Source organism: Solanum lycopersicum, chromosome 8 (genome assembly GCF_036512215.1).
Source record: "Solanum lycopersicum chromosome 8, SLM_r2.1".
Lineage (NCBI taxonomy): Eukaryota > Viridiplantae > Streptophyta > Magnoliopsida > Solanales > Solanaceae > Solanum > Solanum lycopersicum.
The window spans coordinates 2,779,548-2,805,477 of NC_090807.1; the positions used below are offsets into that span (position 1 = coordinate 2,779,548).

At 33.5% G+C, this 25,930-nt stretch overlaps 3 protein-coding genes across 11 annotated transcripts; 2 read left to right on the plus strand and 1 right to left on the minus strand.

The window, feature by feature from the left end:
* The first annotated feature begins 2,140 nt into the window (after positions 1 to 2,140).
* LOC101258390 (auxin-responsive protein SAUR36-like) lies at positions 2,141 to 2,635 on the plus strand. Its single transcript, XM_010326292.4, has one exon. It carries the CDS (start codon positions 2,141 to 2,143, stop codon positions 2,633 to 2,635), a length of 495 nt encoding a protein of 164 aa, XP_010324594.1.
* Positions 2,636 to 3,942: 1,307 nt separating this feature from the next.
* Positions 3,943 to 8,785, minus strand: LOC101266144 (uncharacterized). Of its 9 annotated transcripts, none has more exons than XR_011210998.1 (4): positions 8,646 to 8,779; positions 8,258 to 8,315; positions 4,484 to 5,719; positions 3,943 to 4,387 (listed from the first exon to the last, which is right to left on the minus strand). XR_011210998.1 is itself a non-coding variant. In XM_010326295.4 (3 exons), exon 3 carries the CDS (start codon positions 5,696 to 5,698, stop codon positions 4,787 to 4,789), a length of 912 nt encoding a protein of 303 aa, XP_010324597.1. In that variant the 5' UTR covers positions 5,699 to 5,719; positions 8,258 to 8,315; positions 8,646 to 8,779; the 3' UTR covers positions 3,943 to 4,786. The 9 variants fall into 9 exon arrangements, 3 of the variants coding, with proteins under 3 accessions (XP_010324597.1, XP_010324596.1, XP_010324598.1); XR_011211000.1 differs by having other exon boundaries at positions 3,943 to 4,351; positions 8,234 to 8,315; XR_742588.4 differs by having other exon boundaries at positions 8,234 to 8,315.
* A 5,791-nt stretch (positions 8,786 to 14,576) lies between these two features.
* On the plus strand, positions 14,577 to 18,993 carry LOC138337697 (uncharacterized). Its single transcript, XM_069287953.1, is given in 7 exon segments — positions 14,577 to 15,882; positions 15,952 to 16,235; positions 16,734 to 16,965; positions 17,448 to 17,565; positions 17,809 to 18,082; positions 18,535 to 18,563; positions 18,565 to 18,993. Coding segments are annotated over 7 exon segments (2,229 nt in total). The 5' UTR covers positions 14,577 to 15,019.
* The last annotated feature ends 6,937 nt before the right edge of the window (positions 18,994 to 25,930 follow it).

Below are 25,930 nucleotides of genomic sequence, written 5' to 3' on the forward strand. Positions count from 1 at the left end.
GTATATCGTACAAATATATATATCTATTTTTACATCATAATATCCACACGTTATATCTGATATAACTTTTTTTTCTTTAAAAACATATATTTTACCAGTTGTAAATTTGATGTATCTAAATAATGATCCGTACAATTTCATTTCTTCATAAAATATATAAATTAAAATTACTGATATTATTAGTATATATATAACTATAACAAATGTATCTATTGCTACCTATGAAAAAAATAATATTTCGTACGGAGTTGGCAAAATTCGTACCAAGAAATTGAAAAGGACAAATAAGTTTTTTTTTAAATAAAAAATATTAGAAGTTCCGTACCACTTGAAATATCCCAAATAAAACATCAAATGGACCTACGTGGCATAATTTTTTAATAAAACATAAAAAAAATAATTCCCACTCACATTATTTAAAAAAGTTATTCCAACTTTTCTGTTATAAGAATTAGTCAAATTCAAAATTAAAAAAAATAAAGTCCAATAAAAGAAAATGTCCACATGTAAAAAGTGAGTAATTTAGAAAAAAAGAAATAACAACATTATATATTATTTTTATTCAAACATCAAAATCAAACACAATAAACAAAACCATAAATACCATTTTAAATTTATTTATTTTTAAAATTACTGGCCTTTGAAACTTCATATAGCCAAGATTTCTTTTTTTTTTTTACTTCCCTTTTTCCCACATATTACTTATTATTTTAATTAAAAAATGAGGATGGTGAGAATTAAATTCATCAGTATTACTAGATATAGTAAGTGTGATTTTAAATTGATTTTATTTTTATCGATAAGAAATTTATGAAAGTTACGTATACTAATGAAGGTATAATTTTCTTGAAACGGGTTATTTTAACTATTATCATATAAATAGAATAACTTGAGTTAAACGAGAGAGATTGAGAGGGTTGTAATGTTATAAAAATAACTCATCCGATCTGGACTTGAGTCACATTGTACAGATATTGATTGACATCAAAGAAATCACTATTAATTACTTTTTATAATATAATTTATATTTTTTAAAAATAATATCGCACTTATATTGAATTCATCAAAATGTAACATTCCAAAAGAACTCGATTGAAACACATTTAACAATATTTTTAAAAAGTATAAAAACATACCAAATTTTATCACATATTATTTCCCTTTTATTTATTTATATAAGCAACATAAAAACTCAAAGTCAAAACAATTTTGATCAAGTCTCACCTTGTTTGTGCTAAACACTACTACCCCATCCCCCCCCCCCCCCCCCCAATAATATTAATTTAAATTTTTTATCAAAAAAATTCAATATTCAAAACTTGATTTGAAAGCTCTAATTTAAAATGAGCAACTCATTCATTACACGATATTCTTCAGTAATTATTATTTTTCTTTTATTTAAATTATCTCTTAATTTTTATTACAACAATAATAATTACGTGTCAATTCAAACTTAATCAAAAAGTTTATTATAAAGATTCTCTATATACTTGCTGTACTTTTTTGTCCCATTTATAGTTAGTGTTGGTCTTTGTCATCATCATTTGTACTTCTACAAAAAAGCCAAACTATCCCAAGAATCAAAAAAACAAACAAACAACACTAGTTTTCAATAAAAAATGACCAAAAATCATCCCTAGCAATGTCACTTACAAGTTCTTGAAATCCTCTATGATATTATAGCCAATTTCAAGAATTCAACAAATACATTATTATTTTTTTTAGTTCTTTTGATCTCTAGGTGAAAATCTTCGTAGAGAGTTAGAAAGCGTCAGTTCTCATACTGAAATTCCCATGTTACATATTTTTTGTCAAAGAGAAGTTTTGATACTTTATATCTAGGGGCGAAGATTTTCATAGAGAGTTAGAAAGCGTCAGTTCTTGTAGTGAAGTTCAAAGAAAAGGAGTACTTTTTATCTCGATGTAAAGATCTTCCTAAAAAGGTAAAAGGCGTCGGACGATATAAGATTATTCCGTCTCCATCAAAGAAAAAGTTGGGAGATTTGATTTCGGGCAAAGATCTTCAGAGTCAGATAACGTCAGTTCTTAGAGTGTGACAGTATAAGGAGGTATGTTATCTTGAAAACAAGCACGTTATTGACTTATAATTTTATTTATCGATTTCGATTATCGAAAAAAAATGATGAAAGTGAGAGGATTTAGGCTTGGTAGGAGACTTGTGAGAGTTTTCAAGTTGTTTATTCATAGGAGAAAAAAGGGCTACAAACGTTTGGGATCTTCCAATTGTGCAACCAAAGCAATTTCAAAGCTATGTAATTTTGGAAATTTGTTGAAGCATGGGGTTAAAAGTGTCAATTTTGCAAAACCCGGGTCGGGTTATATTCGGGTCGGGTCAGAATTGATGGATCAGAACCAAATACCAAAGGGTCATTTGGCTGTGTATGTTGGTGAAAAACAAGATGTTGCATGTAGAGTTTTAGTCCCTGTGATTTACTTTAATCACCCTTTGTTTGTTGATTTGTTGAGAGAGGCTGAAATGGTTTACGGGTTCAATCATTCGGGTGGGATCCAAATCCCTTGTCGGATATCCGAATTCGAGAACGTTCAATCGAGAATCGCAGCCACGAGTCGTGGTGGGAGTTGTCGCGGGGGGCGGAGCTGGAGGTGCAATTAGAAGCGAATACAAAATTTAAGAGTATGATTTTTTTAACTTATCGTGTGTCTGAAGAAAGTAATGTATGTGATAACATTCACTTCTTATTAGATTCGTCTTTGACTATTTGATCATGTCGGAATTTGTATAGATTTAAATTTAGTGGTCTGTCTGTTAGTTTCTTTTATCGCATTCGGAAAAAGGATGTTGAGTTTGAGAAGATTAATGTATGTGCTTACGTTCACTACTTATTAGATTCGTCTTTGACTATTTGATCCTGTCGGAATTTGTATATATTTAAATTAATTTAGTGATGTGTCTGCTAGTTTCTTTTATCGCATTCGGAAAAAGGATGTTGAATTTGAGAAGAGTAATGTATGTGCTTACATTCACTACTTATTAGATTCGTCTTTGACTATTTGATCATGTCAGAATTTGTACATATTTATATTTATTTAGCGATCAATCCGTTAGTTTCTTTTATCGCATTCAGATTAAGAATGTCGAGTTTGAGAAGAGTAATGTATGTGATTACATACACTACTTATTAACTTCGTCTTTGACTATTTAATCATGTCGGAATTAGTATATATTTATATTTATTTAGTGATCAGTCTGTTAATTTCTTTTATCGCATTCGGAAAAAGAATTTCAAATCTGAAATTTGAGAAGATGTAATTTAGTTATTGTTTTTGCCTTTTCATAAAAGAAATTTATTTTTACAAGAGTATATGTCCGAACTCTTAATTTATTCAAATAAATCATTGGTATATCTTTTGGATTAATATTTGAAGAGTTGTTTAACATAATTGTTATATACAAATGATAAGTAAATACTTACAACGTAGTAACATAATATTTTCTTAATAAAAACATAAATTAAACTAAACATCAACACAAAGTTTAAGCAAAAGTTATTAAGTTCGTCTGAACTCATACTTAATACAGTTATACCGTCTCTAAAACCAATATACGCACCCAATCTATAATTTGGTCTACTAAAACTTAAGCGCATGAAAAATACTCATACTAAGTATGTTTGTTTTCAACGATTCATTGATCACGAGACTACACTTTGATTATCGATATTATTACTATTTTCCTTTCATATACTCTACCATATACTCAAGCACAAATATGCTAAAGAAAAAGATAAAGAATGGGGGAAAAAAGTTTTAATGTTTTTCACTAATAAAAGATATTCAATTCAAGCTGTCAATTACTTAATCATGAAACAACATGGGCATATATAATTTTTAACTTATCTTATGTCTGCTAACACTGTTCTTATAATTCACCACTAGTATGCTATATGATAATGACAAGAATAAATACAATTTTTTTTTTTCATTTCTGAATAGTCATGTTTCACAATAGTAAACATCAAGTCTCAATGTTCAAATTCCAGTAGAGATAAAAACATCAGATGATTTTTTTCATCTATCTTAGTTTTGATTGACAGAGTTACTGAGTACCATACCGTTGTTGGTGAGAGTTAATAGGTATCTCGTAAAGTTAGTCGGGATGCATATAAGCTGATCCAGACACCACACATGATTAACAAGAAATGGTTGTCCAAACTTTGACATGCATAATCCATATTAGGACCTCACATGCCTTTTCACACTAGGTGTCCACTGCTCCAAATATATCACAAATGACATCTGGTTAAGTTTGTCCCACATTGGATCCTGAGATGTGGAACTGGTCTTGAGAAATTCTCACGTCATGAGCTAGCTTTGGAGTCGAATTAGATTCAAAGTCAGTCCCACACTACACTTGCCGGTTTTCAAAACTCGTAAGCTAAGATGATGATAGATAGAGAAACACTATTAAACAAAGATTGAATGGTTAATCGACATGGCTTACCAAATAATATATGTTTGTTCCTTGTGATTTTCTGGCTGTGTTTCCCAGACAAAATCGAGCACTTCAACCAAAAAGCCGCAATCCAGAGTGAACCACGACTGTCAAAAGTCAAAACCAGACGGCCAAAGTACTTGCAGAAATTTATCCAAACACGTGTAGCTTATGTTCTCTTCGCGTGTATGGACCAAACACCAGCAGGATCAACCAAAGAATCATCAATTTATTCATGTAAGCATTCAATAACTCGTGTCGGTCAGTGGTTGGTGACACACACACTCTATAAAGGGATGAAAAAGGGTAATGTCAATATTTGCCCCTCCATGAATACCATTTCAGTTTCAACTGAAACAACAAGGGGGGAGCCCCTAAGATTCCTTGTGCCAGCCGTGGATCATACACATCAAACTGCACCTGAGCCAAAGAATCTAACATGACTTGGGCAGGCACAGCAGGCAAAAGCACAGGACGAGCTTCAGCTGGCACACTTCCGGCCAATTGTCGAGCCTTCTGCAGATGTGCATTAGCTACAGATGCCATCTCAAAAACTGCATCACAAAGGGCCTCACGCGAGTCCTTTTTGATCTCTGACTGACCACTTAGGTGAACCAACAATCCATGTTTCTCAGCCACCTTGGCTGGTATATATGAAAACTGATGGTTTCTACTAGCATGGTATGGCAGTGACTTAAGTAACAAAAGGAGTCCACTTGCCTTACCAATATGTGAAGCAGCATGGTCTGCCGCTGTGGATTTAATACCACCTGCTTGAAGTGTAGAGTACAGAATAGTTGATGTTGTGTCCTCAGCATATTGCTCCAATTCTTCAACAGTTTGTGGAATATCATTATTTTCTCTATTCGCATCATTTATTCGGGCTTCCACAGCTCGTTTAAGCCAACTTTTGCTAACCTTGTGTTCAGATACCACAGAAGTGAGGGCCTGAGCTACTGGATGCTCAATCACCTTGTTTGAATAGATCTTGTCCAAAGCTTCTTGCCACCACAGCAAGCGCATAAGACCAATTTTGGGATCAGATGCAACATCCATAGCTCGGGATGTCTCGACATTGAAAGCTCGGAGTGCAAATGCAGCCTTCCGCATGTTTGCTGGAAGTTCAAGAAGGCAGAGGTAGTGATGATAATCATAACGCCGTACTTGCTGCACACAATAGGATAAAGCACCTCTTATACCACCGGCCGAAGAAGCACCATTCATTTCAATCAAAAGTGTGGTTTCCTACAGTCACAAACATGAGTGTGAAAATCAATAAAGCATCAACTGCAGATGAAACTAATAATGCTATGGAATGCATTGGAGCAGGGAAACTTAAGACAGCCATATCCTTTTTAGCAACAGAAAACAAAATGGAAGGATAAATAGAATGGATCGAGTACCTATCCTTGTACACAGAAATTAACTTGGCTTGACATGGAGGACATAATACACGGATATGACAAGACATTTGTGCTTTCGGACACCTTTTTTTGACACAATGTTCCAAGAAGTTCTGGAAAACCTCTCTCGTTTTGTAAATTTTTGTTTACCAATAGATGGTAGACAACAAACAGGATTCAGCATTATCCTTGTTTCTCGCTTGAGAAATGAATATGATATATTAAAGTTTATTGTCAACCTTTCACTACTGAAGTGCACAGCTGGAAGACAAATAGATTGGACTCTGTATGGGTAGGTTTAAATGTTATGAGGAAACAGATTGAAATGTAAACCTGCCCATCCTAAGCTATTTATCTTTTTCTTGAAAAAAGAAAGCATAATTATAACATAAAGTACACATGATTTAGTTTCAGCAATTTTACAGAAAGATAAGTTCAATTATAAGACTGATTTTTTTGTTTTCAACCCATCATGAGTAAAATAATAGATTGGCAGCGTTCAATATTCATATTTGATTGCTTTGACTGCTGCACTAATATCAACTTAAGTTGCAACTGTCATTGCTTATCTTCTTATCAATCAACTTATAAATCAAGAATCAGAGATATACCGAAATAAAGAGCAGACAAGAAAGAATAAAAAGAACTATTGAAATCAATTGATAGTAGAACAAAAAAATGAGAAAAAGGATTGAAGCAGAAGAAGCAGAGAAGAGAAGGGCCACACATCAAAAGAACAAAAAGTCCGAAGTAGGAGGCAACTCAGCAGATACAGAGATATAGAAAAATAGAAGAGCCATTGCAAACTAGAAAAATAAGATGAAGAAGAAAACAACAAGGAGAGGAGTCTGAGTACAAATGTAGCAAAAGGCCCGGTTTATGATACACGGATAGAAGTCCTACTACACAGGTACTAAAACGCCACACTTCTCTCCTCCCTTTACTTTCTCTTTTCATCTCTAAAGTCACATTCAAGGAAGTGACTGGTTCTCCCTTGGATCACTTACTGTGTCTCTTCCAAATTGCTTTATTTCACATTATTAGAATTGTAAAACATCGTTTCGCATTGCTCTGGCACTTCAAGCAATGGAGCAACACTATGAGTAATACTAATTCTAAAGATGACGAAAATGAACAAGTTCAATAGAGATAGAGGACACAAGATGAAACACAAATTCTGTTCTAAGAAAGCTTAAAATGTATAGGATCAATGTTAGGCAGACTACTTCAAAACTATTACTTCTGAAAAAAAAATTAAGAAACATTCATTGAAACATTAATGGAGAGATCAAGCAGAAATGTCAAAAGAAAGCAAAGCTTAATGCTCAACAGTTAGTGCTCCAATACAACTCTAGTGACTTTGTTCATCACTCTGAAGTGAATAGTAAGTAGACATCAGTTCAAGCATGTAGCTGCTATTTCCAGGTATTTATTTATTGAAGTCTGGCTAGTTGATCTGCCTTAGAAAGGCAAAACTTTAAAGTGTGCTTATGATCCTACTACTCTTACAGTTTTGCTCCTATGCCCTTCATGTGTTGGCACATGGCAGAGCACCAAGGGTTGACCTCATAAGTGCATAAAAGCAGTTTTGTCAAAACTACTCTCTTCTAATTAGAAATAACATGGTGTAGAACTTGCTTAGCTCACTGGTAGTGGATCTCAATTTTTTATTTTTTTTGGTTAGATTTTATAAAGAAAATGGAAAGGTGTAATCTTTATCGAAAACAAAAAAAAAATGTATAATGTACTAATAAACCCCAACTTACGCAGAACAGACAGTTACACATTCAAGTGGAATAGCGTGACGAAAGTTCTTGGTCACATACATCTCTAAAGTACACCTATTACTTACACTACATCCTTAAAGAATCACTGTAAACAAAGATCATGCTTCAAGTTTTCCAAAATGAGTAGGATTTATACTGCCGTTACCCATGGTTATAAAACTATCAGAAGCCTACAAAATCGCATACAAAGGGCACGTCACATTCCTAAAAAAGTTACAATATTTGCAACATCATTCCAAATACACTGATTCTTAAATATTATTCTCACATCAACAGACCAACCAAAGGAGCATCACAGACATGAATCTGATCAATTGTACATTTTCCAAAAAAATAATCTTTTTTCTGATAACCATGGTGTCCATGCTAGCTTGGGCACACTTCGACTAATTCCAAAACACGTTAGTTATAGTGTCAAAATCATATTTTGTCCTATCAAGAGCTCAGTAATCAGGTTCCTAATCACTCATACAAAAAAAAATACAAATTCAGCAAATAGTAAGAAAAATAACTCCCAAAAACATCCATGGACAACAAATTACAAGAATGCAACAGAGAATAGTACTCACTCCTTCCCAATTTAAGTATCTTACTTTCCTTTTTCAGTCGTTTGAAAAAGAATCCTCTCATTCTATATTTGAACCTTTCTACCTGGCAAGTTTAAGACCACAAAATTTTAAAAATCTCTCCTTTATTCCATAAACTCCTTGCTCAATCAAACTAAATCGGGATAGAGGGAGTATTAGATTTAAAATCTATCAATAAAATTGTTATTTTGGGTGCTTACAAAATACAAAAAGGAAGCAATTCATCCAAGTTTAGGAGTTCAAAATCAAGTCTACTTCAAAAAATATGCTTTAAAATGCTCTGAAAACAGCTCAAAACAATTAAGTATAACTCAGACGATATTCAATGAAAATCAATGGGAAAAAAAAGGGGTTTCGTAAAAAATACAGAGTAATAAGAAAAAGGAATACATACAATTCGACTCCGTTCACTATTTCAAGATTCTGAGAGCGATGGATGCTGTTTGGCGATGCGTCGATTTTTTTTCTTTCATTTTTTTTTTCTGGAAATGGATCTTGCAGGAAGAAGAAGATGCTAATGGGTCTAGGTGGGCCAATATTATGGGCTTTTGTATTATGGGCTCTTTAACTACTGAAGTTTTTGAATTTAGGGAAAATTACGCAACAAAGCAAACTTTTATTATTCAATTACTTATTATATTTATAGTTTGCTATAATTATTATTCGTAATTAATATTATATATTAATTATGTGGACTGATTTTGAGTTTGTATAATTAGTTACATTTGTATATGTATAATTCGCCAGGATGTACGAATACTTATGTATAATATACAATTATTTAACATATATACATACTATTCACCTCTCTCCCACGCTCTGTCCTCTCTCGCTTCGCGTCTCTCCTCTCTCTCTCAATCTTGATCGCTTCTATACTCTCTCTCCCAATTTTGCTTGCCTATATACAAATGCATATGTATAATATACAATTAATTATATACATATACAATTCAACTCTCTCCCACTCTCTGCCTTTTCTCGCTCGCCTTTCTCCTCCCTCTTTCAATCTCTCTTGTCATATATACAAATACATATGTATAATATACAATTATCTAATCAATATACATATACAATTCACTTTTCTCCCACTCTTTTCCCCCTATTACTCGCCTCTTTCCTCTCTCTTCCAGTATCGCTCGCCTCTCTCCTCCATATAACATGTAGCTACAAATAGTAATTATCAAAATATAGTTATGCAGAGTAATTAATTATTTTTAAGTGACTATATGTGAAGTTTCCTTTGAATAAATGACATAATATGACAATCTATAAACTAAATTGGTAAAAAAGAAAAAAGAAAGACAACTTTCACATATAGCAAACAAAAAATTCATATTTGTATGCTATAGCAAACTTTGCATAATTGCGCTCCATAGCAAACATAAAACTGTATAATTTGCTATACATATACAATTGTATAATTCATTGTCCTAAATTGTATAATTCGCTGGCCTAAATTGTATAATTCGCTGGCCTATTTCGCTGCAATTGTATAATTTATTTTGCATATTGTTGAATCGAATTAAAATGTATGTATATTGCATAATTATAAGTGTATAGCAATAAGATATATGTTTTTCTCGCTTTATACAAAAACAGAAACACAATATATACACTTCTGTTGTATAAAGCTAGAGAAAATTGTATTTCACTGCAATTGTATAATTTGCAATTGTATAATTCGTTGGCCTATTTCTCTGCAATATTTGAAGTAAAATGTTTGTAAATTGTATAATTAAGTGTATAACACGAAGATATACATTTTTGCATGTGTATATACAATTTTCTCTCGCTTTATACAAAACAGAAATAAAATTATACACTTCTGTGTATAAAGCGAGAGTGGCGAGTGAGATTTTTGGGAGAGAGACGCTGGCAAATTTTAGCTAATGTTTGCTATGGAGCACAATTAAATCAAACCCTAGCTATTCCATTTAATTTAGGTTATTAATTTGCTTTTATATACAATTTTCCCAAAAAAGAATAGCCCATTTTTAATTTGTTCCCAAAAAAAAAAAGACTTTCTTTTATTTATTTGGCATTTAATAGTTATTTTGCTTTTTCTTAAAAAAACGTAATTTTGTTTCCCTTAATTCTCTCTAAACACATTTGATTGTTCTTTTTTTTTTTTTTTTTGAAAAGTTAAAATTTATTGTTTTATTATTCTTCTTTTATCTTTCCTTTTTTGTTTGTCAATCATTTTATAATTCTCTTTTTTTGTCTCCTTTATTTTCTTGAATTATTTTTATATGTATATTTATTTCTTTCCCGAATTTTCTATTCTTTTTAATTCACTTTATTTATGAAAATCAAATATAACAATATGCTTATTAATGGATAATTCTAATAATAATTTTTTTATATATAGTATTGTTCTTGTCCAATTAATTGTTGAATTTCATGTTATTAATTTTTTTTTTGTCATTCTAAAATCTTTTTCATAATATATTTGTTGCTTTTCTAAATATTTTTTTATTCTCCTTGCATACACAACCACGTAATATACACTGATAATACAAAAATTCGTTCGTTACACTATCCCTTGCATACACAAAACCAAAAACCATATTCATATAATAGTATGTCTAAGCAATTCTTTGCCATACCCTCTACAACTCTTAATACAAATATCAATACAAACATGATACACATAATAATCATTTTTCTCATTTTTACACTCATTTTCAAGAATACAAGCTTTAACACAACCCTTTTCCTCTTTAATCTCAATATTCATCACTAATTCATCATGATGATTATATATCAAAGAATAAGAAAAAGAAGAGTTTAAAAGAATGAAAAAGAAAAAAGCAGTGAGATTCTGCCTTTTATTCATCATTTTTGCCAAAAAGTTTAACAATTATATGTATAAGAGAATTTGTATTATTGATGGTCATAAGTTGTATGGTTTTGCTGTGTATTTATACTTGAAATTTGTGAAATAGCTGGAAATTGGATCCTCTTAAGATAATAAATCCAATAACTAAGCAAATGATTTGTCAAATATTTTAGTGACAAAAGAATTAAAAAAATATAATAAAGCACAAAGACAGATCTCAAATTCAAGAATAAGTCATTATCCGTCTCAATTTATATGATATTATTTAAATTACGATAGTATGATACTTAATTTTTTATACATTATTAATTTTTGTGACTTATTATTTTTTTAATTTAGTTTTTAATTATGTAAATTTTATTTTTAAAAAAATTAGTAGTTGTTAAAATTTAGAAGTTGTGATTCAAATTATAACACGTAAATGTACATCTTAGAGAGATTAGCAGATTGGATCAAAGATGTAAACATTTAATGTAGCTGACACATTATTTAATTGCTACAGCTAAAGGTGAATTAATTTGTATCTGTAATTTTAGAAAAAATAATGAAAAAGACCAAATAATAATAATAATAATAATAATAGTTAGTTAGTTAAAAAGTTAATATTCTAATTAATGTTTTGATTTGTAAAAGAGAAACACAACAGTAGTAACATATCTACTGTAATTCAACGAATGAGGTTTGAGATGATGAAATTGTACATATATTATGTTTTTACCTTTATGAAGTAAATAGGTTGTTTTCGATAAATTTTGATTGCGTGTAAAAGAAAAATATGACAGGTAATTTGAATTCCGAAGTAGTTCTATAAACACAAGTTGAATTGCCTCGATAGTCAAGTTGATATTTGAAATGAGAATTCGAATGTATTAACAAGCAATGACAACTCATTTATTAATTAATCTTTCATTAAAGACTCTACAAAACTACAAATATTATATTGTTATTAAGTCTTCAACGTGTTGAAAACTAATGAAATTTTATATATACATATCTTCATAGATGATCAAACTAATTAAAACTTGATCCATCATCCACGCTGTATTAGTTGTTTATTCACGTCTTTTTCCCTAATGAATTTAAATTTATTAATAGTAATAATTGAAAAAAAGTTAAGTTGATAATATATTGAAACAATTTTTTATTGACTAATAATGTTCTTTTTAAAGAAATTACACTCAATAACTTGTTACTGAAAATGTATTTAATCGTAAACTTTTGACGTTGTAACGACCTGTCAGTCGTTTTGAGCAGTAGAGTTTATTTTCTGGTAATAACTGTCTGAGTCGACGGATCCCACGATGGAGCGTCATGGGAACGACGGACCGTCGAGGGGGTCTCGTTCCAAAACACTTAGATTCTGGAAAATTTGGTACTGAGAACAACTCTCTGAACTTCGCGACGACATGACAGGACGGACCGTCGTAGGCACGACGGACCGTCAACGAGTCTTAAATAAAATCAACTCTCTGAACTTTGTGACGGAAGCAGCAGGACAGACCGTCGCAGGCACGACGGGCCGTCACAGGCTGCGTAACCCTGACTGGGTCGAATTTCGGTTAAATGTTTTAAGGGGCGTTTTGGACTATTCCTGCTTATAATTATAAAGTTAGTGGTTGAATGTTAATGATTCAATTACTTGGGGGTTAAAGGAGATAACCTTGAATTAATTAGTGGATTACTTTGGTCATCTTTTATACTTAATTATATGGTAATTAGGGTAAAAGAAAAAGAGTTTGAATAAGGAAAAATCAGAAAAAGAGAAAGAGAGGGAGAACGATCGAGAGAAGAGAGAAACGAAAAGGAAAGCAAAGGTTTAGGGGGATCGGGTGTCACGAACCGACACGTAGTATTAGGGGGATCGGGTGTCACGAACCGACACGTAGTATTAGGGGGATCGGGTGTCACGAACCGACACGTAAGTATTAGGGGATCGGGTGTCACGAACCGACACGTAGTATTAGGGGGATCGGGTGTCACGAACCGACACGTAAGTATTAGGGGATCGGGTGTCACGAACCGACACGTAGTATTAGGGGATCGGAGTGTCACGTTCCGACACCAGGATAGTAAAAAAAATGAATCTTGAATTATGTTAATGTACTCAATTTAATGAACCTGTTTCCCAAATGAGTATGGTGTGGAGGCTTGAGTCCTCATAGATGTGCTTGGGTTGTGCGCAATGGTGTTGTCACCTGTTAAGTGTTATGGTTGATTTTATGTTATTATTCGATATATATTGCTTTCTATTTTGAGTTGGCCGATGATATCTACTCAGTACTTGTGCTTGTACTGACCCTACTTGTATGTTTTCTCTTTGTTATTTGTGGGGTGCAGCAAACGTACCGTCGTCTTCAACTCAACCGCAACTTTAGCCAGTCTTCATCGCGTCAGATTTCAGGGTGAGCTATTGTTCCTAGCTCGGACTGGATTCTCTCTCATTCATGTCTTGATGTCCTTGAAGTTCGGACATGGACCATTTGTTTACTTATCTTAGCTTTCTAGATACTCTTAGATTTAGTAATTTGAGGATAGATGTTCTTGTGATGATGACTTCCAGATTTTGGGGATAGTAATTGATAAATTTTAGAAGTTATTTATTGGTTATATTAATGAGTTTTAAGTCTTCCGCATTATATTCTGTGTATTATGTTTGAAATGTTGGGGTTTAGATTGGTTGGTTCGCCCACATAGTAGGATAAGTGTGGGTGCCACTCGCGGCTCGTTTTGGGTCGTGACAAACTTGGTATCAGAGCATTAGGTTCGTTGGTCTCATCACACAAGAACAAGTCTAGTAGAGTCTTGAGGAACGGTAGGAGGACGCCTTTACTTTTCTTTGAGAGGCTATAAGACTTTAGGAAAATTCCATTCTTTCTTTCTTTCGTGCTATTACTTGGATCCAATTGGTATCTAGGTGATACAAATTGGTATCTGACCATCTTTACTCTATTTCGCAGATGGTTAGAACTAGAGCAACGACTGAGCCGACACCAACACCAGCAAGACAAGATGTGTCTGATCCAGCCACTGAGACTGTAGCTCGAAGAGGAGCAGTGGCAAGAGGCCGCGGTAGAGGTCGCGGGAGGACGTCCTCTAGAGGAAGAGGACAAGCACCTGACCCATCTGGTACTAGGGCGGTGACTCCTCCACCGACTGAGGAAGTGTTAAGAGAGGGTGAGGAAGGGGGAAATGAACAAGTGCAGAACGAGGAATTACCACCCCAACCTACCCCTGAGATGATTAATCAGGTTCTTGCTTATCTTAGCGGGTTATCTGATCAAGGCCAGACACCTCGAGTGTTTTCTGCACCAGCACCTCAGGTTCCGGGGGTACAACATACAGCTGTTGTGGCTCCCCGCATGGATGCCTCATTGGAAATAGGCACGTTTCCTCGGTTGACTACAGGGCCTATAATGACAAGTGACCAACACGAACTTTTCAGTAAGTTCTTAAAGTTGAGACCTCCAGTTTTCAAGGGTGCTGAATCTGAGGATGCCTATGATTTTCTGATTGATTGTCATGAGTTGCTACATATGATGGGCATAGTGGAACGATTTGGCGTTGAGTTTGTGACCTATCAATTTCAAGGGAACGCCAAAATGTGGTAGCGGTCACATATTGAGTGTCAACCAGCACAGTCACCACCTATGACTTGGGCATCATTCTCTAGCTTGTTTATGGAGAAGTATATACCCCGGAATTTGAGGTATAGGAGGAGAGATGAGTTCCTGAGCCTAGAGCAAGGCAGGATGTCGGTTACTGCGTATGAGGCTAAATTTCGTGCATTATCTAGGTATGCCACCTAGCTTTGTTTCAGTCCACAAGAGCGGATTCGCCGTTTCGTGAAAGGGTTGAGGCCAGATTTACAGATTTCAGCCTTACAGGTAGCTGCTGCAGCAAAATCCTTTCAGGAGGTGGTAGATTTCGTGATGGAAGTGGAGGGAGTGAAGCCAGACGACTTCACCATGGCATCGACATTTAAGAAGTTTCGTAAAGGAGGTGAGTTTAATGGTTCTTACTCTAGAGGGCAGAGTTCGGGAGGTTATCTAGCCCAACCTATTCAGTCTTCACTACAGACTGTAGCTGGGGGTCCACCGCAGACCGGTCAACATTGCTCTAAGTTTGGAGGTTATCCCCAGATTCCATCGTTCTCACAAAGACCTATGCTTGAATCCAGAGATTGTTATAGATGTGGAGAGACTGGACATATTAGGAGAAATTGTCCAAAACCGAGTTACAGACCCCCAATAATCAGAGGTAGAGGTGGTCATGGAAGAGGCCGTTATTCGGGAGGACGTGGTGGCCGAGGTAATGGTGGTCATCAAAACGGTCGGGGTGATGGGCAAACTGGAACTACTGCAGCGCAACATGGTAGGGGCAACGGGCACACCGGTGATAGGGCCCATTGTTATGCTTTCCCTGGGAGATCTGATGCTGTCATCACAGGTAATATTTTGGTTTGTGATTGCATGACTTTTGTATTATTTGATCCTGGATCCATATTTTCATATGTATCTTCCTCATTTGCTGCTGGTCTTAAATTACATCGTGAATTGCTTGACATGCCTATTCGTGTTTCTACTCCGGTGGGTGAGTCTGTGATAGTTGAAAAGGTGTATAGGTCTTGTCTTGTGACTTTTATGGGGAGCAATACTCATGTAGACTTGGTTATCTTAGAAATGGTTGACTTCGATGTAATTTTGGGTATGACTTGGCTTTCTCCAAACTTTGCAATCTTAGATTGTAATGCCAAAACTGTTACATTGGCCAAGCCTGGGACAGATCCGTTAGTGTGGGAGGGTGACTACACTTCCACTCCAGCTCGTATCATCTCCATTCTTCGCGCTAAGAGAATGGTTAGAAAGGGTTGTTTAGCTTTCTTGTCACACCTCAGGGATGATACTACCCAAGTACCTTCAATTGAGTCGGTTTCAATAGTCCGTGAGTTTCTGGATATGTTTCCCGCAGACCTTCCTGGTATGCCACTGGATAGGGATATCGACTTTTGTATTGATCTGGAGCCGGGTACTCGCCCCATTTCCATACCCCCTTATAGGATGGCTCCCGCTGAGTTAAGAGAGTTAAAGGCCCAACTTCAAGAGTTGTTAAGCAAAGCCTTCATTAGACCAAGTGCATCTCCTTGGGGTGCTCCGGTTTTGTTTGTGAAGAAGAAGGATGGAAGTTTTCGGATGTGCATTGACTACAGACAACTGAATAAGGTAACTGTTAAGAACAAGTACCCTCTTCCTCGCATCGATGATTTATTTGATCAGTTACAAGGTGCTTGTACCTTCTCAAAAATCGATTTGAGATCTGGTTATCATCAATTGAAAATACGGGCCACGGATGTGCCCAAGACTGCTTTTCGGACTAGGTATGGACATTATGAGTTCTTAGTAATGTCTTTTGGGCTTACGAATGCCCCTGCTGCTTTCATGAGTTTGATGAACGGGATTTTTAAGCCATATCTGGATCTCTTCGTCATTGTATTCATCGATGATATACTGGTATACTCAAAGAGCAGGAAAGAACATGAGGAGCACTTGAGAATTGTATTGGAAATGTTGAGGGAGAAAAAGCTTTATGCCAAATTCTCTAAGTGTGAGTTTTGGCTAGATTCAGTGTCCTTCTTAGGGCACGTAGTTTCTAAGGATGGAGTGATGGTGGATCCTTCTAAGATCGAAGCAGTGAAGAATTGGGTAAGGCCTACTAATGTTACAGAGGTAAGGAGCTTCGTTGGTTTAGCTAGCTACTATCGTCGATTTGTCAAGGGATTTTCTTCCGTTACTTCCCAATTGACAAACTTGACTAAGCAGTGTGTTCCATTTGTATGGTCGAATGAGTGTGAGGAAAGCTTTCAGAAGCTCAAGACTTTGTTGACTACTGCACCAATTCTTACCCTGCCAGTGGAAGGTAAGAATTTCATTGTTTACTGTGATGCATCCTCTTCTGGTTTGGGTGCAGTGCTAATGCAAGAGAAGAATGTAATTGCTTATGCCTCGAGACAATTAAAGGTGCATGAACGTAATTATCCTACCCATGATTTGGAGTTGGCTGCGGTAGTGTTTGCATTAAAGCAATGGAGACATTATCTTCTGGGGTTAAATGTGAAGTCTATACGGATCATCGTAGTTTACAGTATGTCTTTACTCAGAAAGATTTGAATTTGAGACAAAGGAGGTGGATGGAACTACTGAAGGACTATGATATCACTATCTTGTATCATCCGGGAAAAGCTAATGTTGTGGCAGATGCTTTAAGTAGAAAGGCAAGGAGCATGGGAAGTCTAGCCCACTTGCAGGTTTCTAGACGCCCATTGGCTAGAGAGGTTCAGGCTCTGGCTAATGACCTTATGAGGCTAGAAGTAAATGAGAAGGGAGGATTTTTGGCCTGTGTGGAGGCAAGATCTTCCTTTCTTGACAAGATTAAGGAAAAGCAGTTTATGGATGAGAAACTGATCCGGATTCGAGATAAGGTATTGCGAGGAGAGGCTAAAGAAGCAAAAATCGATGAGGAAGGTGTTTTGAGAATTAAGGGAAGGGTATGTGTACCCCACGTCGATGATTTGATTCACACTATTCTTGCAGAGGCTCATAGCTCAAGGTATTCTATACATCCTGGTGCAACCAAGATGTATCGTGACCTAAAGCAACATTTTTGGTGGAGTAGGATGAAGCGTGACATTGTTGATTTTGTTGCTCAATGCCCGAATTGTCAGCAAGTAAAGTATGAACACCAGAGGCCTGGAGGGACACTTCAGAGAATGCCTATTCCTGAATGGAAGTGGGAGAGAATTGCAACGGACTTCGTGGTTGGACTTCCAAAAACAATGGGTAAGTATGACTCCATTTGGGTGATTGTTGACACATTAACTAAGTCTGCTCACTTCATTCCGATTAAGGTGACTTACAATGCAGAGAAGTTAGCCAAACTCTACATCTCAGAAATTGTTCGATTACATGGGGTTTCACTTTCCATCATATCAGATAGAGGTACGCAGTTTACTTCTAAGTTTTGGAAAATATTGCATGCTGAATTAGGTACTAGGTTGGATCTTAGTACTGCATTTCACCCTCAGACCGATGGACAGTTTGAGCGAACGATTCAGGTTTTGGAGGATATGTTTCGTGCATGTGTGATAGAGTTTGGTGGCCATTGGGATAACTTCTTACCCTTAGCAGAGTTCTCATACAACAATAGCTATCACTCAACTATTGATATGGCCCCATTTGAGGCATTGTATGGGAGAAGATGTAGGTCTCCCATTGGGTGGTTTGATGCATTTGAGGTTAGACCTTGGGATACTAATCTTCTGAGAGAATCGTTAGATAAAGTGAAATGCATTCAAGAAAAGCTTTTAGCGGCTCAAAGTAGGCAGAAAGAATATGCAGTTCGAAAGGTTAGAGACATGGAGTTTATGGAGGACGAGCAAGTTTTGCTGAAGGTTTCACCCATGAAAGGGGTGATGCGGTTTGGTAAGTGAGGTAAGCTTAGTCCGAGGTACATTGGTCCATTTGAAGTTCTGAAGCGCGTGGGGGAGGTAGCTTATGAATTAGCCTTGCCCCCAGGACTCTCAGGGGTGCACCCGATATTTCATGTGTCTATGCTGAAAAGATACCATGGTGATGGAAACTACATCATTCGTTGGGATTCAGTCCTTCTTGATAAGAATTTGTCTTATGAGGAGGAACCTGTTGCCATTTTGGATAGAGAAGTTCGCAAGTTGAGATCAAGGGAGATTGCATCCATCAAAGTTCAATGGATGAATCGACCTGTTGAAAAGTCCACTTGGGAGAAGGAGGCCGATATGCAAGAAAGATATCCACACCTTTTTACAGACTCAGGTGCTCCTTTTCGTCCTTGTTTTTCTTCTTGTGATCGTTCGAGGACGAACGATGGGTAAATTGGTATCTATTGTAACGACCTGTCAGTCGTTTTGAGCAATAGAGTTTATTTTCTGGTAAAAAATGTCTGAGTCGACGGATCCCACGACGGACCGTCATGGGCACAACGGACCGTCGAGGGGGTCTCGTTCCAAAACAGTTAGATTCTGGAAAATTTGGTACTGAGAACAACTCTCTGAACTTCGCGACGACATGGCAGGACGGACCGTCATAGGCAAGACGGACCGTCAACGAGTCTTAAATAAAATCAACTCTCTGAACTTTGTGACGGAAGCAGCAGGACGGACCGTCGCAGGCACGACGGGCCGTCACAGGCTGCGTAACCCTGACTGGGTCGGATTTCGGTTAAATGTTTTAAGGGGCGTTTTGGACTATTGCTGCTTATAATTATAAAGTTAGTGGTTGAATGTTAATGATTCAATTACTTGAGGGTTAAAGGAGATAACCTTGAATTAATTAGTGGGTTACTTTGGTCATCTTTTATACTTAATTATATGGTAATTAGGGTAAAAGAAAAAGAGTTTGAATAAGAAAAATCAGAAAAAGAGAAAGAGAGGGAGAACGATCGAGAGAAGAGAGAAACGAAGAGGAAAGCAAAGGTTTGGGGGGATCGGGTGTCACAAACCGACACGTAGTATTAGGGAGATCGGGTGTCACGAACCGACACGTAGTATTAGGGGGATCGGGTGTCACGAACCGACACGTAAGTATTAGAAGATCGGGTGTCACGAACCGACACGTAGTATTAGGGGGATCGGGTGTCACGAACCGACACGTAAGTATTAGGGGATCGGGTGTCACGAACCGATATGTAGTACCGACACCAGGATAGTAAAAAGAATGAATCTTGAATTATGTTAATGTACTCAATTTAATGAACCTGTTTCCCAAATGAGTATGGTGTGGAGGCTTGAGTCCTCATAGATGTGCTTAGGTTGTGCGCAATGGTTATGGTACTTGTTGTTGTCACCTGTTAAGTGTTATGGTTGATTTTATGTTATTATTCGATATATATTGCTTTCTATTTTGAGTTGGCCGATGATATCTACTCAGTACTTGTGCTTGTACTGACCCTACTTGTATGTTTTCTCTTTGTTATTTGTGGGGTGCAGCAAACGTACCGTCGTCTTCAACTCAACCGCAACTCTAGCCAGTCTTCATCGCGTCAGATTTCAGGGTGAGCTATTGTTCCTAGCTCGGACTGGATTCTCTCTCATTCATGTCTTGATGTCCTTGAAGTTCGGACATGGACCATTTGTTTACTTATCTTAGCATTCTAGATACTCTTAGATTTAGTAATTTGAGGATAGATGTTCTTGTGATGATGACTTCCAGATTTTGGGGATAATAATTGATAAATTTTAGAAGTTATTTATTGGTTATATTAATGAGTTTTAAGTCTTCCGCATTATATTCTGTGTATTATGTTTGAAATGTTGGGGTTTAGATTGGTTGGTTCGCCCACATAGTAGGATAAGTGTGGGTGCCACTCACGGCTCGTTTTGGGTCGTGACAGACGTAGACAAATTTTCAAGGTCAAAATTTGTTAAGCATGAAAGTTAACTCAACAAAAAAACAATATTCAAAAAGTTAACGATCACTCACCTCTACACTATCCCTTTTAAATTATTCTATTCTAAGTTGATATGTGAATTAGCATAAAATTGTACGTTTTTCTCTGCTCTAATTTGATTTTTAATTTTTGCTCTTTAAATGGTTAAATCTTTATTTTTTACTCATTAAATGGTTAAATCTTTATTATTTGCGCTTTAACCATTTAATTTAGGGAAAAAATTGTATATAATAGCAAACTAATAACCTAAATTAAATGGAATAGCTAGGGTTTGATTTAATTGTGCTCCATAGAAAACATTAACTAAAATTTGCCAGCGTCTCTCTCCCAAAAATCTCGCTCGCCACTCTCCATTCTCGCTCGCCTCTCTCGCTTTATACACAAAAGTGTATAATTCTGTTTCTGTTTTGTATAAAGCGAGAGAAAATTGTATATACACATGCAAAAATGTATGTCTTCGTGTTATACACTTAATTATACAATTTACAAACATTTTACTTCAAATATTGCAGAGAAAAAGGCCAACGAATTATACAATTGCGAATTATACAATTGCAGTGAAATACAATTTTCTCTAGCTTTATACAACAGAAGTGTATATATTGTGTTTCTGTTTTTGTATAAAGCGAGAAAAACACATTTCTTCTTGTTATACACTTATAATTATGCAATATACATACATTTTAATTCGATTCAACTGTATGCAAAACAAATTATGCAATTGCAGCGAAATAGGCCAGCGAATTATACAATTTAGGCGAGCGAATTATACAATTTAGGCCAGAGAATTATACAATTGTATATGTGTAGCGAATTATACAGTTTTATGTTTGCTATGGAGCGCAATTATGCAAACTTTGTTATATCATACAAATATAAATTTTTTGTTTGTTATATGTGAAAGTTGCCCAATTTATACCTAATGATTTACTATAACTTATGATATATTATGAAATAAAAATATAAATTAACATCCCATAAAAAAATTATTTATTACGAAACACATAAATTAAAGAACAATATAAAATAGGGGATAAAAGTGCAAAATAGAAAAGGAAGAACTTACCAAAATATACTACTTAAGACTTTTATTAACAAAATAGAAATAAATTTATATATAATTACAAACTAAGTTTTTAAATTACATACATAATAAAATATTTAGTTTTTATATTTCATTTTATTTTATTTTATTTTATTTTATTTTACAGATTTTCTCTCTCTTTTAGTATTTCTTGCATTTTATTTGATTTTCATATTCTCTCTCCTAATATAGTTTTAAATACACACGTTTTTACTTTTATATTTTTCTTTTTTTTATGGAAGTTTGAGAATTTTTTTAATTATTTTTTTCTATTTTGATGAAGTTACTTTTTACGAAGATACACGTTTTTAGTTTTATATATTTTCCCTTTTTTAGGCTTAGTGGAATTAGACATTTTTGATCTGTCAATTTATATTAACTCTTAGATTAAATAATACTCTCTCAAAGTCTCAATCGTAATTTAGTTATCGTAGCTTGAATTGATTTTTTTATTTTAAAAATTGTTATTTTAAATTAAAAATGTGTATAATATATTAATATATCCTTTGAATTTTATGATTTTGAATACGTCTCGACTTTTCAATTTAGATATGTTAGATTCGTCTTTATTTTTCGTTATGTTTATCTCTTCTTACATTTTAATTAGTTATATATTTTACATTTAATTAGTTACCTTTAAAGTAGAGATAATTGTCAAAAACATACTTAAATTATCTTCTTTTTTTTTAGTTTTCTACCCAAAATACTAGAAGTGTGGATTTTATACATAAATTATCACTTAATAATTTAGAAACGCAATCTCTCTTTTATTACACTTTTTTAATGGTGTGTGTATACACTCTCTTTTATCTAAAAGAAAATTGTTACGTTCCAATCCACACGGACAAAATATTTTACCTTGACAAAAATTAAACAAATAATCTGTATTAGTTAAAATTAAAAATTAAAAAACTACATCCCAAAATAATACATTTTTAATAAATGTGCACTCCCATGACGTTATGTATTTTCAATGGTGGAGATCTACCACTCACGAAATACTTGATTTCCAATTGATAAATCATTATATCCAATCTAGTTATATGAAATCTAAACTTACTAAAATATGTTTCAAATTTTATATTTATGAAAATCTAGTTATATTACCATAGGTGTCAAAATTGTGTGTATTTTTACCATTAAATATATCAATTAGTTTATAAAACTTGGTATAGTTATGGTAATTTTTAAATTTAATAAAATCCACGTAAGTACCTGTTAAAATTTCAAAACATTCAGTAAGGTAAATAGTTTGAACCAAAAAATACATCAACACATAAATCATGTCTTGTTATCCGTTCCTAACAACAAATATACCATCATATGTCTCAGATAACATTTTAATACAATTTTCAAATTGATATTTTTTTTAGAATAATAACAATTTGAAACGTTTCCGTTCTTATTTAACTCACCAAACTTAACAATCATAATATGAACAACAATCTATCATACTTTTGAACCAAATTATATGAAACATAAACTTACTAGATGTTGGAATTTATTATATTCACCAACTAAATTAAGATCATCTCAACATACACTAAGATATGTTCATATTTTATTCATGAAGATCTAATCATATAGACTATTAAAATACATCTAGATATTAATTTGGTGTTAGTTCGTACCAACAAATACATCATCATATGTACTAGAAAATATTTCAAATCAATTGTTCAAAATGATATTTTATTTCGATACCAACAAATTTCATATGAACCGTTTTGTTGACTATTTTACACATAAACTTAATAAATAGAGAGTTTTGATTTTAGTAAAAAAAACTGATAATGAAAGATAATATATATGAAATTTGAATAATCATGGAAGGTAAATTAATTGGAGTAAATTATGGGAAAAGTGATAAGCGTGGCTGAGTTGGAAATTATTATTATTATTATTATTATTATTATTATTATTATTATTATTATTATTAGTTAAATTCTTCTTTTGAAAAAAAATATTGCCATGTAAAGGAAAAAAATAAGGCAACTTTCACATATAGCAAACAAAAAATTCATATTTGTATGCTATAGCAAACTTTGCATAATTACGCTCCATAGCAAACATAAAACTGTATAATTTGCTATACATATACATAATTATAAGTGTATAGCAAGAAGATATATGTTTTTCTCGCTTTATATAAAAACAGAAACACAATATATACACTCTTGTTGTATAAAGCTAGAGAAAATTGTATTTCACTGCAATTGTATAATTCGCATTTGTATAATTCGTTGGTCTTTTACTCTGCAATATTTGAAGTAAAATGTTTGTACATTGTATAATTAAGTGTATAACACGAAGATATACATTTTTGCATGTGTATATACAATTTTCTCTCGCTTTATACAAAACAGAAATAGAATTATACACTTCTGTGTATAAAGCGAGAGAGGCGAGCGAGAATGAAGAGTGACGAGCGAGATTTTTGGGAGAGAGACGCTGACAAATTTTAGCTAATGTTTGCTATAGATCACAATTAAATCAAACCCTAACTATTCCATTTAATTTAGATTATTAGTTTGCTATTATATACAATTTTTTCAAAAAAATACTATTAATTTGATGTAAATATAATTCTTAAGTTGTATAGTTAAAAAATCGGCCTAATGAAAAATATTTATCGGCCCATATCACTCTTTTAAGCCTATCACACAATATTCACACATTATTGGACTTATATGTAACATGGATCCAACACGCTACCTATCTCTTAGGCTCGAAAATTCCGACAAGGTGAAAAGTCAGATAACGTAAAATATTCTATCAAAATAATAAATGTGTTATTTCATTTTATCGTTTTGTTCTTGTTTTTTTTAAAGAATAAATAAAATTATTCTTTTCTCAGAAGCACAATATCCTTCAAAGTGAAACTCCTTTGTGCGAATTTCAATTAATTTAACCTCAAAGTAAATATCGAACATAAAAATAAAGAAAAAAAAAGACTTTTATTAGTTTGAGTGCATCTATAAACTCAAGAGAGGTGAATTGAGTCTTAATCATATTTTTAATCTAACTTCCTTTGAAATAATATGTTATTATAGGAGTTTTTGGTTTAGACATTTAATAATAACTATAAAGAGCGAATAAAATTTAAAAATATATACTGCCTTCATTTTAAAAAGAATGATCTGATTTGATTTGATACGGAATTTAAGAAAATAAAAATATTTAAATCTTTGGTACAAAATTAAAATTATGTCAAATGTAAAGAGTTCCTCTTTAATCATGTGGCTTTAAACATGACACGTGAAAAACTGAAATTATTGATTAAAAAAATAAAATTTTCTTTCTGAAACGAAGGAAGTATTATTTACGTGAAAAATCACCTAATTCAAAAAATGTAAAAATCCTGATCTATCCCAACAAAATTTAACTATAAAGTCTTCCTAAAACAACTTGATGTGAGCTCCTCGTTTTATAATTTAAACTATTAGAAACTAATTACGTAGATATTAATGTACTTAATTATATCTCTACATGATATAAATTGAATTAATGAAGTTAAAACACATTCAAGCTGATGTGTATTCAGTGCCAGCTCCTTTCTATTATTTTTTAGGTCACTGATTTAAAGTTCTATAAAATAAAAAATCATGTCTAATTTTTTCATGAAAAAGAATTAATTATTCATAATAAAAAGTATGAATATATATATTTTTTGCTAATACTCATATATTTTAATTATTTTTTTTAAAATTCCTTATGCACTCTATTTCTTCAAACTTTTGATAATTAGAGTAATATTCTGTCAAATATATGAATCAATAGCTGAAAAATGTTGCTTAAAAAATAATTTCTTAAAAAAGTAATTGAAAAAATTATTTATATAAAAGATATTAACTAATAATTTACATTTAAAAATTTTGAAAAAAAATAAATACAAAAATATTTAGATGTCTAATTAAAATTTCACTTTAGATCTCGAATTGTGTTAAACAGCCACGGTGTGTATTATATATTTATTTATATTATTTATCATGCAACTTGCATAATGTCAAACGAGTCATTTTTTAGTTTTAGAGTATGTAAAAATTAATAATTAAACTAATCAATAACCAGACAACGTTATTAATGTAAGATTATTACTACTATTGTTATAATAGTACTCTAATTTTTGTAAATAATTTCAAGGATATTACGGTAATTTTAGCAAAAAATGTGATCATCAACACTTTGTAACCAAACATATCAACTATCGTTCTGTTCCTTCCGTCCGATATTATTTGTCATGATTTCTATTTTTAGAGTTAAATTACATAAACTTTGA